General features: G+C 37.5%; 1 protein-coding gene across 3 annotated transcripts in view; it reads left to right on the forward strand.

Moving 5' to 3' along the window:
- OTUD4 (OTU deubiquitinase 4) overlaps nt 1-15,398 on the forward strand; it is a 29,658-nt gene extending 14,260 nt beyond the window's left edge. The window contains exons 9-23 of one of the 3 annotated variants that reach the window (XM_031588840.2): nt 238-295; nt 669-783; nt 1,011-1,075; nt 2,181-2,281; nt 3,349-3,473; nt 3,577-3,757; nt 4,778-4,943; nt 5,952-6,066; nt 7,984-8,039; nt 8,589-8,672; nt 9,134-9,272; nt 10,316-10,395; nt 10,471-10,585; nt 11,337-11,377; nt 12,791-15,398. In XM_031588840.2, coding sequence (XP_031444700.2) covers nt 238-295; nt 669-783; nt 1,011-1,075; nt 2,181-2,281; nt 3,349-3,473; nt 3,577-3,757; nt 4,778-4,943; nt 5,952-6,066; nt 7,984-8,039; nt 8,589-8,672; nt 9,134-9,272; nt 10,316-10,395; nt 10,471-10,585; nt 11,337-11,377; nt 12,791-14,035 — 2,686 coding nt within the window. In that variant the 3' untranslated portion in view covers nt 14,036-15,398. Of the gene's footprint in view, nt 1-237; nt 296-668; nt 784-1,010; nt 1,076-2,180; nt 2,282-3,348; nt 3,474-3,576; nt 3,758-4,777; nt 4,944-5,951; nt 6,067-7,983; nt 8,040-8,588; nt 8,673-9,133; nt 9,273-10,315; nt 10,586-11,336; nt 11,378-12,790 lie in introns of all 3 variants that reach the window. The other 2 variants (XM_031588841.2, XM_031588839.2) reach the window with 2 other exon arrangements.
- The last annotated feature ends 239 nt before the right edge of the window (nt 15,399-15,637 follow it).

Here is a 15,637-nt window from a genome sequence, read left to right on the forward strand (position 1 = left end):
CTTCCTAAAACTTGAACTTTAAAAATGAAGTCTTAGTTTTAGCCGTGTGTGGTATAGAAATGTAAATCTTATTTTAGACTTAGCTTTTTCATCTTAAGAGACAAAGATGTTGCATGGTATGTTTAGTGCAGAAAAATACGAAGAGAATGGTAGCCTTCGTATTTTCCTCAGCTTCCAAGACATTTCTTGCTTAGCCCTTATTAATAATATACTGTTGCTATTCCTTTTCTTCTGCAGAAGTAGAGCTACAACAGTTGGTGATATGAATGGATTAAAGTCTCTTTCTGGCAACAAGGTATTTATTTAAGATTTATTTTTCCCCCGTTAACTTGTATTCTGATTTGTTGGGTTTTTTTTGGTCACATTCATGATATAATCTTGATTTTCTATTTGTACAAACATGTACTATTTTAAAATCTACTTGGTTCTTTGAAGAGTGATGCTTTCATTGTGGATGGATAGAGTCCTTTGTACTGCTGTTTAATAATTTTGTTCTGGTATGGTTGGAAGAACACCATTTGAATTAATTTTTTAACCCTTTCCTATGCTTTATGTATTTTTGACTCTTTTGTATTTAAGTTTGGAATCTTACTGCTGTGATTTAAAAATCTATTAGTGTAAACTTCAGTTTAATTGGCCTCTTTAACACTTCCTTCTGTTTCATACAGCACCTTAAGAGCAGTGGAAATCCCACCCTGTTTTTGCCTAAGAAAGTTCTTAAATCACTCAATCCATTGGTTTACAGAAATGTTGAGTATGATGTTTGGCTACAATCCAAATGGGGTAAGTAATTGCGTACTAAGTTCCATCTATTGCAAGCTGATATGGGAAGCAGAGCCTTTTTGAGCAGTGATGTAAATGATGGTTTCATTTCAGGTAGTGGTCTTCCTCTTATGTATCAGTATGTGGATCGAGGGCCTGGACTACTGCTTTTTAGTTTAACTGTATCAATAAAGTCACTCTTTTAGTGTATTTAAGCTAACAGTATGTTACTACTGATGTGTTTACAGATCAGCAAAAACAAGATTTTTCTATTGCTGCTGGCATGCAATACTCAATTGGAGATAAATGTAAAGTAAGTACTACATAATTAGTTGGAGAAAAACAATAATGTCTTGTTAATGTGTCAGTTTTCCCTCTTTGTTAACTATTTTGATGTATATCTCAATTATTTTGATATATGCACACAATTTGTGTGTATGTATTTGTTATGTAAGAAAGAATTATTTGATCAGCAAAGTCAAAGCCACCACCCAAAAGAAACCCCCAGAAACACAACAAAAATGCTCCTCCTATAGACAACAGAACAACCTCCCCCTAAGAGCAGAAAAGCCTTATGTGGAGTTGGTTATTTATTGCTTAATAGGATGGGCTACAGTTTTCCTCTTTTAGACCCTGAAGTTGTCCTGTGTGGCATGGACTTCAGGTTACACATAGTAATAGCAGAAGGAGCTCTGGTATTTAACCTCTCTCTCCTGTTTTTATGTACACAATAAGACACTAAACACATGGGATAAAAACTTAGGAAGTAGTGAGAAGTGATGTTAACTGAATTAATACAACTGGAAACCCAAACGCTGTAGCAGGACATTAATTGATAAACTTATTTTATGTTTAACATAAAAATTTTAAGCACCTAGAATGTCTGCTTTTTTTTTTTTCTTTTTTAGACAGTTAAAACTCCTATCACGTCTGAACAAATTCTTTCTTGTTTGCTTTAAAACTCATTCTGAAAAGTTACATCTGAAAAAATTGGTGTTGTTGTTTATGTTCTTAATGAAACTAAATTTCAGTGAGGTCAGTGAATGATTTTTCTCTACCTGGATTTAAACAAGAAAAAGCTTTGGGATTTATTCTGAGAGACGGTCTTCAGTAATGCTGAAAATTCTTGATGGGACTAGCTACTTCTAAACTGTTTTGTGAAGTTTTGGAAGCCGTATTTCATGAAGTAAAGAGTTGGAAAGCTCTCTGTTGTGTGTGTGCGTGTGTTTTAAGAACTTATGTTGATTGAAGACTTGGTTTTTGGTGCATTTACTGGTTGACATGCTCTTATTTCTCAGGTCTTTTTTTGCCCAGAGGACAAGATCTATTTTTAATATTACTTATAGTTTAAAGAGTTGTATTCTCCCATTCTCTTAGACTCTTTATTTTTATTTATTTTTCTATTTATTTTTCCATAGGTGCGCTTAGACCATAATGGGAAATTTTATAATGCCCATATTCAAGAGGTTTGCTCTGAGAGTGGGCCAGTTGTTGTATTTGTAGAAGAGCTTGGAGCAAAGTAAGTGCTTAATTTCTTTTGGGAAAGAGTGCCAAAGCATTACTTTAGTTCAGATTTGTTTTCAGCACGGACACCTGCTTCTTTACTTGAAGCAGCACTGCTGAAACATTTTTAAGAAAACAATACTTTAAATAAAATAAGGAGGGGAGTTGTACAGTAATTGTCATTGCAGTCTTTTTTTCTTTAGCGCATTGTATTCTGTATATTACTTGTGCAAGAAATCAGTGACCATATTAGCATTAATTATGTATTTTTTTCTTAAAAAAAAAAATCTTAATAGCATTGCTTGCAGAAGCTCTAATTCTAAATAGATTCCCACTTTCCTATTTAAATGTTGCTTGTTGTGATTGATAATTGGTTGCTAGATTTTTTTGGCAAGCTTTTCATATGAAAAGGCCCATCAATTTGCTTAACTTCACTTTTGGTTGAGTAGTTCCAACTCATTTCAAAGAAATTGTTTTTTAGGTAAGTGGAAGCTCTTCACTGTACCTTAGGGCAAATAAACTGTTTAAAATTGGTGATAGTGGTTATTTGTGGGTTTTTTTTTTGGGGGGGGGGGAAGGGCAATGGGATGGACTATCCTTTCTATTTTCATTTCTGACTGCCTTCTTGAGATCTGCTGTAATTTTTGTGATTCTTCTGGGGAAAAAATATTAAATCAGTGAGCGTGATGTGTAGGTGTGTCGTTTGGGAACAGGAAATGCAGTCAAGGTAAATAAGGGAAGGAAGAAGATCCCCATTAATCTCATGGAATTTCCTTCTGTAAGAAAACTGAAAACTTCACAAGAATCGAGCAGTACTTCCTGTCTGCCCGGGAAAAGAAAATAAACAACTGTAGGACATCTACATGCTGTTGAATGCTGGCTAAATTTGTATTGCCTTACAAAAGAATTTTTGAAAAATGGAAAAAGTTCTACATATTGCTTGAATATAATAGTAAAGAAGTAAGGACACTAAATGCAATGTTATCAAAAATGGAAAGATCCACCAGTCTTAGTAAACACGTAGTATTCCAAAGTCTGGTCTTAAATATTTTCCTTTTCCCTCTGTCTTTTCTCATTTTGTAGGCATTCTGTGTCACTGAAGAGCCTTAAACCTCTTCCACAGGCCTCTCCTATGGAGGGCTGGAACACTGTGCCAGGGAAGAAGATGAAAAAGTTTTTCCCAACGTGGGGGCAGAATGCTCAGCCCGGTAGGACTATGCCTGCCTTTCTGTGGCGGAATCTTTGTCATATGTTTAGTCCCAAAGAGGTGAAAAATAATAAACGAATTATGTTCTGATTTCTTTATCACAGATGCAGATTGCAGAGGGCCAAAGAGTCAGAGCAAGTCAATAAAACCCCAGTCAGCACTACCTCCTCGACTTCAGCATACTGTGGGAACCAGGCAGCATCAGTTCGTATGTTCTGGGCCTCAACCTCATCAGACCTCAACTGAGCAAAAAGCTCCAGGCAGGAATTCTTCCCAAGCTGTAAGGTAAAACTACAGATAACGTTTTCCTTATTTTGAACTCCAGCTACGCTTCTTGGAATGGTAGATCCTGTTCAGGTGCTTTTGTCATACTCTTGGTGCGTTGTTATTGAATTCCTAGGAAGTATTTTGAGTCCTTATAAATATGCATAAGAACAGGAAAAGATTTTTTTCATTGCCAAAGCCGTTTCAGAGTTGTTGCTATCATGAGCTTCTACTTTCATTTTATTATTATTATTATTTTTTTCTTGTATGACAATATTTCACTGGGAAGGGCTGTGCTTGAAACTCTAGTTTCTTCTTGGAAGGTTGCTTTTTTCCTGGTTGGATGTAGGTCTCGGGCATAGCTAAGATCTTCCCTCTGCTTCTCCCCGTTAAAAGAGGACAGCTGCATATTGTGACTGATCACATGATGTATAAATAAGAACATTCTTTTGCCTGCACCAGCAGTTTGTTTTCACTGTTGCCACTCTCCTTTTATGTTATTTAAGACTTGTATTTTGTATACAACTCAACTCATAATGGTCTGTTTTGTTACTCTTTTGTACCTTCTCTTGTAACTACTACTTGTGGAATAAGTGAGGCTGGGTTGTCTTTGGAGACTCCCACATGCAACATTTTGAGCACCTCTTCCTTTAACCCACATGCAGAAGTATCCTGAATGGTTTAATTAAGTAGTTCAGGAAGCTCCAGCAGTGGTGTCAATTTTGTGTAGTGATGCTTCACATGTTGAAAACTATGAATTTTCTTCTATATTTACAGAAATGTCCTTTACTTACTCTTTTTTTCTCTTGCACAGCTTAGACACTGTTATGGGGCTGCTCAGTTCTCAGAAGGCACAAAAAAACCCACCTTTATTTCCTTAAATTTTTTGAATATGGGTAACTGCAATAGGTGGAAAGGGTTTTGGTATATGTAGAATCACATGTGCAGTTCTGTATAATTGCATGCTTTCTGCTTTTCTAAGCTATGAGTTTGCATTGTGTTTGATACTTCGATGAAATGTTTTATTTTTTTCCCTTATAGAAAACCAGACCGTGAGAGAACTGAGGATCTTAACCATGGTGGAAGAGACTGTAACTACTTTGGCCTATCTCCAGAGGAACGCAGGGAGAAGCAGGCAATAGAAGAGTCCCGTTCTCTTTATGAGATCCAGCAGAGGGATGAACAAGCTTTTCCTGCCCTATCCAATGTATGTGTTTTTTTTCTGTTGTAACTGATTAACTCATTCTCCATACCTGTCCATGAACTGTTAACTAGTAACTGTTGATTCGGTGGTGTTGTCGTTTTGTTAGAGGTGTTTTTTTCACATTCGCTTTCTACATAGCAATGTGTAGATCTACAATATATGTTCAGTATGAAGCCTATGATTAGTAGCTTCCTTTGTGAATTTTTAATATCCACATTAGATAGTTCTTTAGGCACATAAATACAGTAGAAATATGAGCTGCTGAAGCCATGGGCTTCTGTCTTGATTTTTCCTTGCTGTTTGCAGTGCTTTATGCTCCCCTACAGTTACTCACACATTGCATTTTTTCAAAATAGTGGGATCAAATCTTATGCGAGGATAAAACGTTCTCTGAAGTTCAGTTTAATGATGAGAAAAAGCTCACTGAAATGGCACTGTGGTGCCTGAGTTAACGTCACAGACTTCTAGGTGCCGTTTCCTGATTCATTCCACATCAAAATGTTTTATTTGGAGGTGACTTTTCTTCTTAGCCTGAGAACTTGTCTGGTGTGATAGTAATACAGATGCTTTGTGTTAGACTTTTTCTTTTTTCTGCGGTGGAACCAGGATGGCTTTGGTAGATTTGTCAGTGTCTGAGGGAAGATTGTAGCCTTTAGATTTAATAGATTGTTCTTTTGATGTGGGTTTTTTAAAGTGAACTAGTCTCTGTGCATCCAGGGAATAAACAGATCCTGTAGACAAAAGGATACAATTTAAAGTAGAAATTCTTCAAGTGAATCAGTTCTAGTTTGTCATGTAAACTAATTACATGAACACTTTTAAAGCAAAATTTACAATGAATGAAAGGGTAAATGAATCTGATATCTGACTGCTTTTCTCCTTCCTCCTTCTGCATATTACTGAAATAAATATACCTGTCACAAAGGCCTAATAGTGTCATACCATATGACAGCAAAGTGTCGCTGAGCTTCTAAAATATATTTGCATTTCTGCTTTTGTCAATGTCTTTAGAATCAGTCAGTCTGTCAGGCTGCTACACAGACCGTGGATAATCCAAAAAAGGTCTCAAATAATGAGAAAAGAAACAGCAAGTGGACAGCAGAAATGGAAGAGCAGAAAGATAAAGGTAAAAAAAAAAAATAAAAATTCATATCAAGTCTTGTTTTCCTTTTATTTATTACCAGTTTCAGACTTTATTCAAGATTCAATCAGTTGAAGTAACGAGAAGAAAATTATTATAAGTAATAGCTCTCAACTAAGCAAAGGTCAAAGTTTGTAAATGTGGCTGAGAGAAGTAGGCTCCTTGATGGCATTCTTGTAGTAAATGGGAAGATGAATTGGGGAAATGAAAAACTAGATTATTGAATTAAATTAGATACTGTTGAAATGCTAATGAGTATAGTGGAAAGTGCTATAGTGGGAGAAATACTAGGAATGCTTAACTGGTGTAAATTAAGAGAAAAGAGGGTAAAAATATCACATGTGATGTGATGAAGTATTAGCGCACAATGGTATGGAAGGGGGAGAAAAGACTGTGCAGAAGAGGTGACACAAAAAAAAAACCCACCACCAAAAAACCAAACCTGTTTATATAAGAGCTGTCACGCAGTCAAAACTTGTTTGTGTTCCTCCCCCAAGTGTTTAAACACGCCCTGACTTCGACTCTAAGCTTTTCCTCTTTTGGGAGGAAGAGGAATGTGTCAGCAGTAGAAGAAAGCTGTAGCTGTCAGTAGGTAGTTAATCAATTTTTGCTAAATGCAGCCAATGGTATTTTATGTTATTGTCCTGTCAGTTTTGCTACGACTGAACACTGAATTTGGTCTTAGCTTCTTCTGTGTTGTTTTTCTCTTTTCTTGTCTGCCTAGATAAAACTCAAACTCAAGCCTTCTCTTAGAAGCTGTTCTCTTCTTACTTTTTTTTGTTGTTGTTGTTCCCTTATCTCTGGGAAAAGGCATTGTTGTGTGTTTATGGTGCTTGTGCCATTCAGCTCCTGTTAGAACATCAAGTACCTTCTCAAATGATCTAACAAGGACTGATGTTACCTGTTTTTTCATTACTAAAAAAAACCTTACAACTTGTTTCATATGTGATGCCAAAAAGAACGTATGTGTAGAAGATGCTCTGGATGGATTTAGTTGTAATGTATGGCATGTCACCTTTTCTCTTTTTTTTTTTTTTTTGGTGATGTTTTGGATTCATTGCTTATGGAACTAGATGAAAACTTCTGCAGGAATAAACAGTTACTTCCTTCTCAGTATTTTGAGATTTCTGTTGGTACTGGGGAATTTGTAGTAATTATAATCAATATTGGTTTTATTTACACTGTTGTCTAGGAATTAGAACGATGGTACCACACATTGAGGTTTTAAAAAAATAAATAAATAAATGCATCTGCTTAGCAGCTTATGTTAAACTCATGTGCATGAATTTAGTTGACAAGCAGTGTGAAACAGACCAAAACAAAAGCTAGAACATAGAAAGTCTATGTAGATCAAACCTATGAAGGTCATGCCAAGATGTACTTCAGCAGCCTCTTCCCATACTAATTATTTGCTGGTGCTGAAGGAATTAAATTTTCTGCATCAGTCTGAAAACTTTCTAGATATTTTGAACCAGTGAAACCTTCTAAACTTATGTCTTTTCTTAATATTTGCATTTGGAAATGCAGATCAGGACATTTTCACTTTGATTGAAGGCATTAGGAGGAATTTAGCATGAATGGTGTGATTTTAAACTGAGAAGACAGCTCCGTTTTCTTTCCTGCTTCCTTCTGGCATCATTAAAGTGGTTAACAAGCGGTGATTTTTAAAACAAACAGAAACTCCTGTAGAAGTCTGAAAACCCAGATTTAAACTATCTGTTCTGTTACTGCCCTAACTGGTCGCTTGATATTTAGTAAAAATTGATTTCTGAAGTATTATGTGATGAGGTGGGTTTTGTTATGTAGGCTTGACTTGGGAAAGACAAAGTTTAACTGGCTTAAGTTGTGAAAGCCGTAAATGGTGTCATGGTTCATTTACTAGGTTATGTCTTGGTGTTACAGAGTCAAATTCCAGGCAGATCCACTTAAGTCAGAAGCTTGAGCCAAATTCATCTGAGGTAATCTCAAAGACAAGACCAAATTTTATTTTTTCTTTTACTGTTACTGCTTCTCTGATATGTGATTATCAGATCAATAGCTGCTTTTATAGCTGTGATTGCTGCTGCTGCTTTACAGCTTTTAGTGAAATACTTTCAATATTTGAGGCAAGTGTTGCCATCAGCTTTCCTCAGCCCCTGTCACAGATGCTTACAGACTTTCTTAACAATCTGAGTTTCCACATCTGGGCCATCAAACTCTTACAAATCCGGATTTGTAATTGCTTTGTACGGTCTGTATTTTCAGTATATTGGGACCGTAGAAGATCTGATGTTTGCTAATAGGTACTGTGCTAATAGATTATAATCTCTACGTGAAGATTTGTGGCCTCTTGTTGGCTTTTATTCTTTGCTGTCCTTCCAATGAGCAAAATGTTACTCTAATGTAATAGTGACTGGATTCTTAGCCCACTTCATGTATAGTCTGCTTTAATATTTTTGAATGCTTTTTTGAAACATGAATCTTATTATTAGACTAGCTGTGTTTGTCTCTCTCTAACTTTGCTTTAGAGGAATAGTCAAGATGAGAGTTGTCCAAAAGCTTCATCTCCTTTGGAACAAGTAAAAACAGATTCTCCAGCTCTTGCTGAACAAGTAAGGAGTGTTTGTTTGCTTTCAGAGTTTTCCAGTCAGGAGACTTCAGGCAAAGGAGAGCTTTGTTACAGGCATGTATGTGTTGTAATAATGGCTTTTAACTGTGCAGTCCTTTCTATGGTGATAATGCTAGAATTGCCTGTTTAGAGTTAGGAACCTGTTATATCCAAAGTAAAGAACTTGAAAGGACTGCTCTTGATAGAAAAGTAAAAATATATCGTTTCTTTTCTGAGAAAGAGGTTATTTCATATATTTATTTTGTAAGTTAATCGTGCTTTTCAATTTAAATTCTGTTATGTATGCAACTTGATTTGTTGCTGATTGATATTTTGCACTTGTGCTGGTGACTGTCTGGACAGTATTTGAGTCATTAAGCCTTTTTTTTGTAGCAGTCAAACATGACAGGGCTCACCAGCAATGCTAATTTAGAACAAATTAATGTGATCTCTTTGTCTTTATAGAAATTGACAGAATGCTTACCAAGTGTAGCTCCAACACCATCACCAGTCTTTTCTGAGGTGCATTTGCCTCCAACAGTGCCTTCTGTACCAGCCATTGTGCCAGCTTGGCCAAGTGAGCCAACAACCTACGGACCAGCAGGTTTGGAGAAATATTAATGTATATCAGAAACTAATTAGTTTTCCCTGTCTCGCTACATTGAATATGCCTTCAGGAAATCCATGTGTCTTGTGGCTTCACATCCCATAGGCACTATGGGAATGCAATTTACTTGCTGCTCAAAACTAGTGGGAATTCTAGTGGATCTTTGATTACATGTGTACGTAGATCACTTGACTCCTTATCTGAAGATGGAAGAGGAATGTGTACGCAGCTCTGTTATTTCCCCTGAATGAGACTGTTCTGAGTTTTGAAGTGGGCTCATTCTAAAGATCTGCTTAATGTAGAATAGGGTCAGCATATACGGAAGATTGTTGTGTGTTTTGTGTTGTGTCTCACCTAATAAATTTCTGATTTGCTAGAGACTCGCCTTGGGTCTGGTATGTTGAGCTACTGAGATCCATTTGAAGCTCAGCTGACTTTGTAGCAGAACTAGTTGAATGCCTTTTCTTGTGCTGTGCATGTTTCCTGGTACATGGAGTTAGGTTAGATAAAATTCAGTATTGTTCATTAGGTTAAGTGCTGTATTTTTTCCACTGTCGTTCCTGTACACGAACTGTCCTTAGAGTTGTCACAGCATGTTCACATGGTACTATAATTACCACGATAACCCTGTTGTACTTGACCACATTGTTTTGGAGTTGTTTAGCCCAGCTTATCTCAGCTCATATTCTCTGAGTTAACTGTTCAATGGGTTAAATGATGAGATTGAAAGAGAATTGCAAAAATTCACATATAAGCTTCAGTTCCTGCCTTTTTTTCCTGCTTCTCTTTCCCTTTGGGAAGGGTTGAGCTATTTCTAGAAAACTTAACCATTTCACTTCTTTCTGAAAAGAACAATTCTCTACATTTAATCAAATCTTTGGTTTTTTATAACTTACCGACTCTCCATTTCCACTTTCCTGAATACCTTTTCTGTTTCTTTCTTTGTCTGTCATATTAAACTTCATTTTCCACTATCACTTCCGTTTGTAATCTGATGTAGTTGATGCGTAATCAATATAGAAATGTGTGTTTGCCTCTAGGTATTCCAGCCCAAATACCTGCTTCTTCGTTGATGCCAGCCCCAGCAACGGGACCTGACTCTATTGTATCACAGGCTCAGGTAACATCTGCTCCAATAGCTGGAGTTCCTGTGTCGATACAAGCAGTTAACCAGCCCTTAATGCCTTTGCCTCAGACTCTGAATCCTTATCAGGATCCGCTATATCCTGGATTTCCTTTAAGTGAAAAGGGAGAAAGAGCCATTGCACCCTCTTACTCCCTGTGCAGCAGTGGGGAGGACTTACCTAAAGGTGAGAATCTGGAAGGTCTGCATTTTATACCTTTCTTCCCAATAGGTTTTCTTTTTTTTTCTTTTTTTAACAAAAGACTTCTTTATATACAGGTAAACAATAGGAGCAAAGATCTAATTGTTGCCATTTCAGAATATAAAGGGTGGGAGGGAATATTGCATAGAGAAATAAGTCTTTGATTTATATTGTTCATGTTAATGTTGCAGTTATTTTAAGTGGTTACACCTAGAAGTCTGTTACCATTTTATGGTTCTTAGCTTGACCCACTGTGGCTTCAGGTTTTGTGAATTGATAGGATTTTCTTTGGGGAACTTCTTCCTTTACAGTAGTGTATCTGATTTTCTGCTGTAATCAAAATGTTGGAAGTTGCCCAGCATTTCCTTATTGGTCTGAAAGGAGGCAGATTTTAGCATACTTGAAGTACAGAACGTGATCATAAAGATCATACTATGTCTGCACAGTGGCATGCATTTACTGAACTGTTCCTCTAAAAAATAAATCTCAGTTCCATAAGCTACTAAAACTGAAACTGAAACTGTAGTTGTGTAGCAGTTACTTTACTGTGGCCCAAAACTCATAAAAAAAATCTCATAAAAGAAAACAAAACAAAATAGAAAAAACAATAAATCAAACAATATCATGCAAACAGTAACTTAATATTTGTATTTCTCTACTGAAATGTAACTTTAAGTAAGGATCAATTTTTGGATCAGATGGAAGTTTTCATTGATTGTTGTTGTTCTGTTTATAGATAAGAATATTCTTAGATTCTTCTTCAATCTTGGAGTGAAGGTAACTCTTCAAACTTGCATGTTTCTGTGTATGTTATACCATAAAATTTTCTTATGTTTGGTGGTAATTACAGTGTGGGAGATGGGTTGCTGCAGCTATACGCTTCAAACGTATCTTTAGATTTGAAATACTTTTGTATTTTGCCTTGTATTAACTGGAATTCTAAGTGTACACACTGCAGTTCAATAATGCTAGATCTGCTTCAAACATGGTTATATGTAGTCTATAGAAATTGTGCTTTACAAATTTGCAGGCAAACCAGTATGTGTTTGCATATGCATTCTTCTAAAAGCAGTAACTAGTAGAAAACAAACAATCCTCTGCCTTTGATAATGTCTGTGTACCGGCAAAAGCACTGTAGTAAAAATACCTGGCTTATCTTGTTCTGTGGAGACTCTCTTAGGTAACTGCTGGTCTATCTCACCTGCTCAGGTTAAGGGCAATGTTCAGCACAAGTTACCAAGTGAATTTTAGATTTGATAGCTATGTACCTAATGCAGATCTTCTTGTTCATTGGAAAATGCCAAAGTCACTAGCAAGTGCCACTGCAGTGTATTTTAAGTGTTTAAGCAGAGTTTGCTTTCAAAACCTATGTCTGTTTGGGACTGTGCTTTGTATTATTTAGGATATAACCTGTCATTTTGGGCTTTCAGCACCATCTACTGGTCAAAGTGCTGAGATTATTAATTGTGCTCTTCAGTTGGTGAGCAAATAGTGTGGTAGACCTGGCGACCACCTTCCAGGTTCTCTGTGCGCTGCTTTGGTCCCAGAGGCTGTCATCCTGATGCCTACACTCTTCCAGCTGCTCGTGCTGATTGATCTGACTAGTTCCCATCAAAAGGGGTCTGGGTAGGCTTTCAGGACAGTTGGTTCCAGGGACTGTTTCTACGGATAGCACACACTAGACCCCCTACCTATTCCAGTGTTTTCTTCTTGTGCCAACAGCAGCTTTGTGTGGTGTTCTGTAAAACCTGAAATGTGTGTATTTGACACGCTGCCTTAGAGAAACATCCAGTGGTGTTGCTCATGAGCTATGTTGACAATACTGAAGTCATCCACATAGTGTAGCAACCCCCTTCCCTTCCTCTGTGTCTGCGTTAGCAAGCTAACCAGCTTGTCATCTATGGTTGTACTGTAGAGTTGACAAATGCAGACTTTGTCTTGGTGTTCGTTTGTTTAAATTAACCATGCAGCAACTATGTTACCAACTTCTCTTACTGATCATAACTGGTCCCTATTTCAACTGTATTCGGAAGAAAAAAAAGAGAGCATGATGCTGAAAGCCCAGAAATTCTGAAGAACTAAGAGCAGTCACTAGAAATAAAATCTGTTTCATAATGATAAATGACCTGTGTGCTGCTTATCTGTCTGCATATTCAAAAGACCAAGTTCTTGTTTCTTCTTATCTTGCAGGCATACAGCTGTCCCATGTGGGCACCTCATTCTTACCTGTACCCTCTGCACCAGGCCTATTTAGCTGCTTGTCGAATGTACCCAAACGTGTCCCTCCCCGTGTATCCGCACAATCCCTGGTTCCAGGAGGCTCCACCAACGCAGATTGAAAATGAGACTGCGCAACCAAACAGGCACTTTGCTATTCAGAGTGAGACCAGATCCAATGGTCAAATGTCACACGTTGACAGCAGGTCGCCATCACTGCCACTGATCGTACCTGCAGCTCAGGTGTCAGAAAGTCAAGGACAACTGCGTGTTGAATCGGAGAATTCAGTGCAAGCCCTTCATGCAAACTATGATGAGCCCCTGAGGGGGAAAAATATGTTCCCGCAACCATCCTTTGGACACAGTCACTTTCTAGGTGCTGTTCCAATAGCACCTCCTTTCTTTCCTCACTTCTGGTATGGGTACCCAGTTCAGGGCTTCATTGAAAATTCAGTAGCAAGACCTAATGTTGTCGTGGCACCTGAGGACAAAGAGGCAACAACTAGCACATCTGCAAGCATGTACGTGACTAAAGAATGCAGTACTCCAGTTCCTACAGTAAACTGTGTAGAACAGCTTCAGAAGACTAACAGCAGCAGTAGCTCAAACGCCATGTTGTTCCCTGTGGCTGGTGCGAGCAGCGATTGCAGTGCTCCCAAAGAAACTTCAGTTAGAGCACCTCAGTTGGAGCAAACTTGTATTTCAGCCTCTCCTGCTAAGCAGGCAACAGCTGGGCTGCAAAATCGCTCTACACAAGTACAGGGGGTTGAGAGGCAGATGGTGGTGCCCAACACCACGTTGCCGCTGGCAGAACCTCCGAAAAATGAACTGAAAAATACTGTTCACAGTCGTAAGGATAAGATTGATAAAGTTAGAGATTCTAGGAGTGCTGGTAACCTACAGACAGAAAACAGGGCACAAAGAATGAGGGAAGAGAGCTCTGAAGATGAAAATGAAGTTTCTGATATGCTGAGAAGTGGTAGATCCAAGCAGTTTTATAACCAGACTTATGGAGGAGGCAGAAGGCCGAGAATGGAATGGGGCTATTCTACTAGGGGAGGATACCAGTTCCCAAGAAATGAGGAAGCTTGGAAAGGACCGCCTGGCAGAAGCAGAGATGAAGGCAACCAGTACCAGCGAAACTTCAGAGGTAGGCCATACAGGAACGACAGGAGAAGGGCAACACTGGGAGATAATCAGAGGGGACATCAAGCATAGAATGAATGCATGAATGGATAATTGAAAATCTTCAAATGCAAAAGGTAATTTGAGGTAGAATTCTAAAATCTTAATATTTCCTTTTAGTAAAGTCCAAGGATATAATGAAATTTTGGTGAGTAAAGACTATGAGAATTTGAGCTCCTATCATTTTGTTTAGCGGAGATTACGGTTTGGTTGGCTTAGTGATTTTTTTCCTCAATGTCAGATTAGAAAAAAAAACATAGGTTTAGTGTTTGAATTTTTTCCACAAAGGCTTGAGTTTGTGATGTAAGATGGATATATATGTTTACTAGGGTGACAAATTACAGCATTTGATGTGATCTAGATTCTAAAATTGATGGTAACATTGCACCAAATATATTTTAACATACAATGCCTTAGTTCTGAACTGAGCTAAAGGAATTCTCAGCCTACTGCACTGTTGTCTTTGATATGCTTCCAACCCAAAGGCCTTTCATCTCAAAAATCTGTCAAACTTGAATGTTTCTCTTCTGTGTGTTACATGTATGGCAGCCAGCTAACAAACAGTGTCTTAGGTATGTTGTATATAGTTCTTTTAATATTCATAGGGTATATTTTTGAATTTTAAAAAGCATTTATTTGAGGAAATCAGAAACAAGCAGTTGAGTAGCTGTGTATGATTTGGTAAGAATGGCTGTTTCCACCAAGAATTATTAATGCTGGAGTGAGTAGAATGGTGCCTATGCCAACTAAACAATTACAAAGACAATACAATGTAGATGCTATGCATTTCCAAGATAATTCTGCATCTGTTACAGTAGCAGAAGTTTTTTTAATGCCACTTTAACACTAATGCACTGACAAATCCTAGATATTTTGTGAGAAGAGATGCATAAAAGTACGTTACTCTTTTTTTTTTTTAAGTTTGTATGGTTGAGCTACTGTTCAGTATTCTTTTTGTTATTGCACTGTTGATGCAAATTTATGTTTTGCATGTACAACTCACTGCTGGAACTACTTTTTAAAAGCAAGATGGATAGTCTGTGTTCTGCTCTTCCCCAGACTTCAGAAGAAAATGGCTTCTGCCTTATATTTTTACACTGTATCAGAGATCTGATGCTGTTTTTTCAGACCCTTATAATGATCTCTTGCAGTGTTACTGTTGCTCTTCCAGTTGGGACTTTTCGTTAAGAGTGCAGTGTGCGGTGTTCACTCAGCTCTGCTCTGTAAAATTAAGTGTTGTGTATATTTTTATATCTCTGTAAATACTAGCGTAAGAGGTGATTGCACACCCTTTATCAGGAAACCTGCGTGATAGTTACGATTTCTTTCCAGATGCATGTGATGTATAAAACTCCTAATTGAAATAAATGTTTGTGTTTTCAACTTTCTTTCTAAATATATTCATGTATTGGAAATTGTTGCAATATTAGATGCGTGGTTTAGTTCTGCTGACAAAACTACCTGTAAATAGCAGCAGGACTTTATCTACACAGTCAGCAGGCAATATGTAGGCAAGCTGCAAAACTGACTTTAAAAGCTCATAAACTACTGCACTTAATTTCTGTTCTTGTCTAAAATTGTAGTGGATGTGTTGGGGGGCCTTTATGTTTTGTAATCCAGCCAGGATTTCAAGTT

This window comes from Phasianus colchicus, chromosome 4 (genome assembly GCF_987193195.1).
Source record: "Phasianus colchicus chromosome 4, bPhaCol1.hap1.1, whole genome shotgun sequence".
Classification (NCBI taxonomy): domain Eukaryota; kingdom Metazoa; phylum Chordata; class Aves; order Galliformes; family Phasianidae; genus Phasianus; species Phasianus colchicus.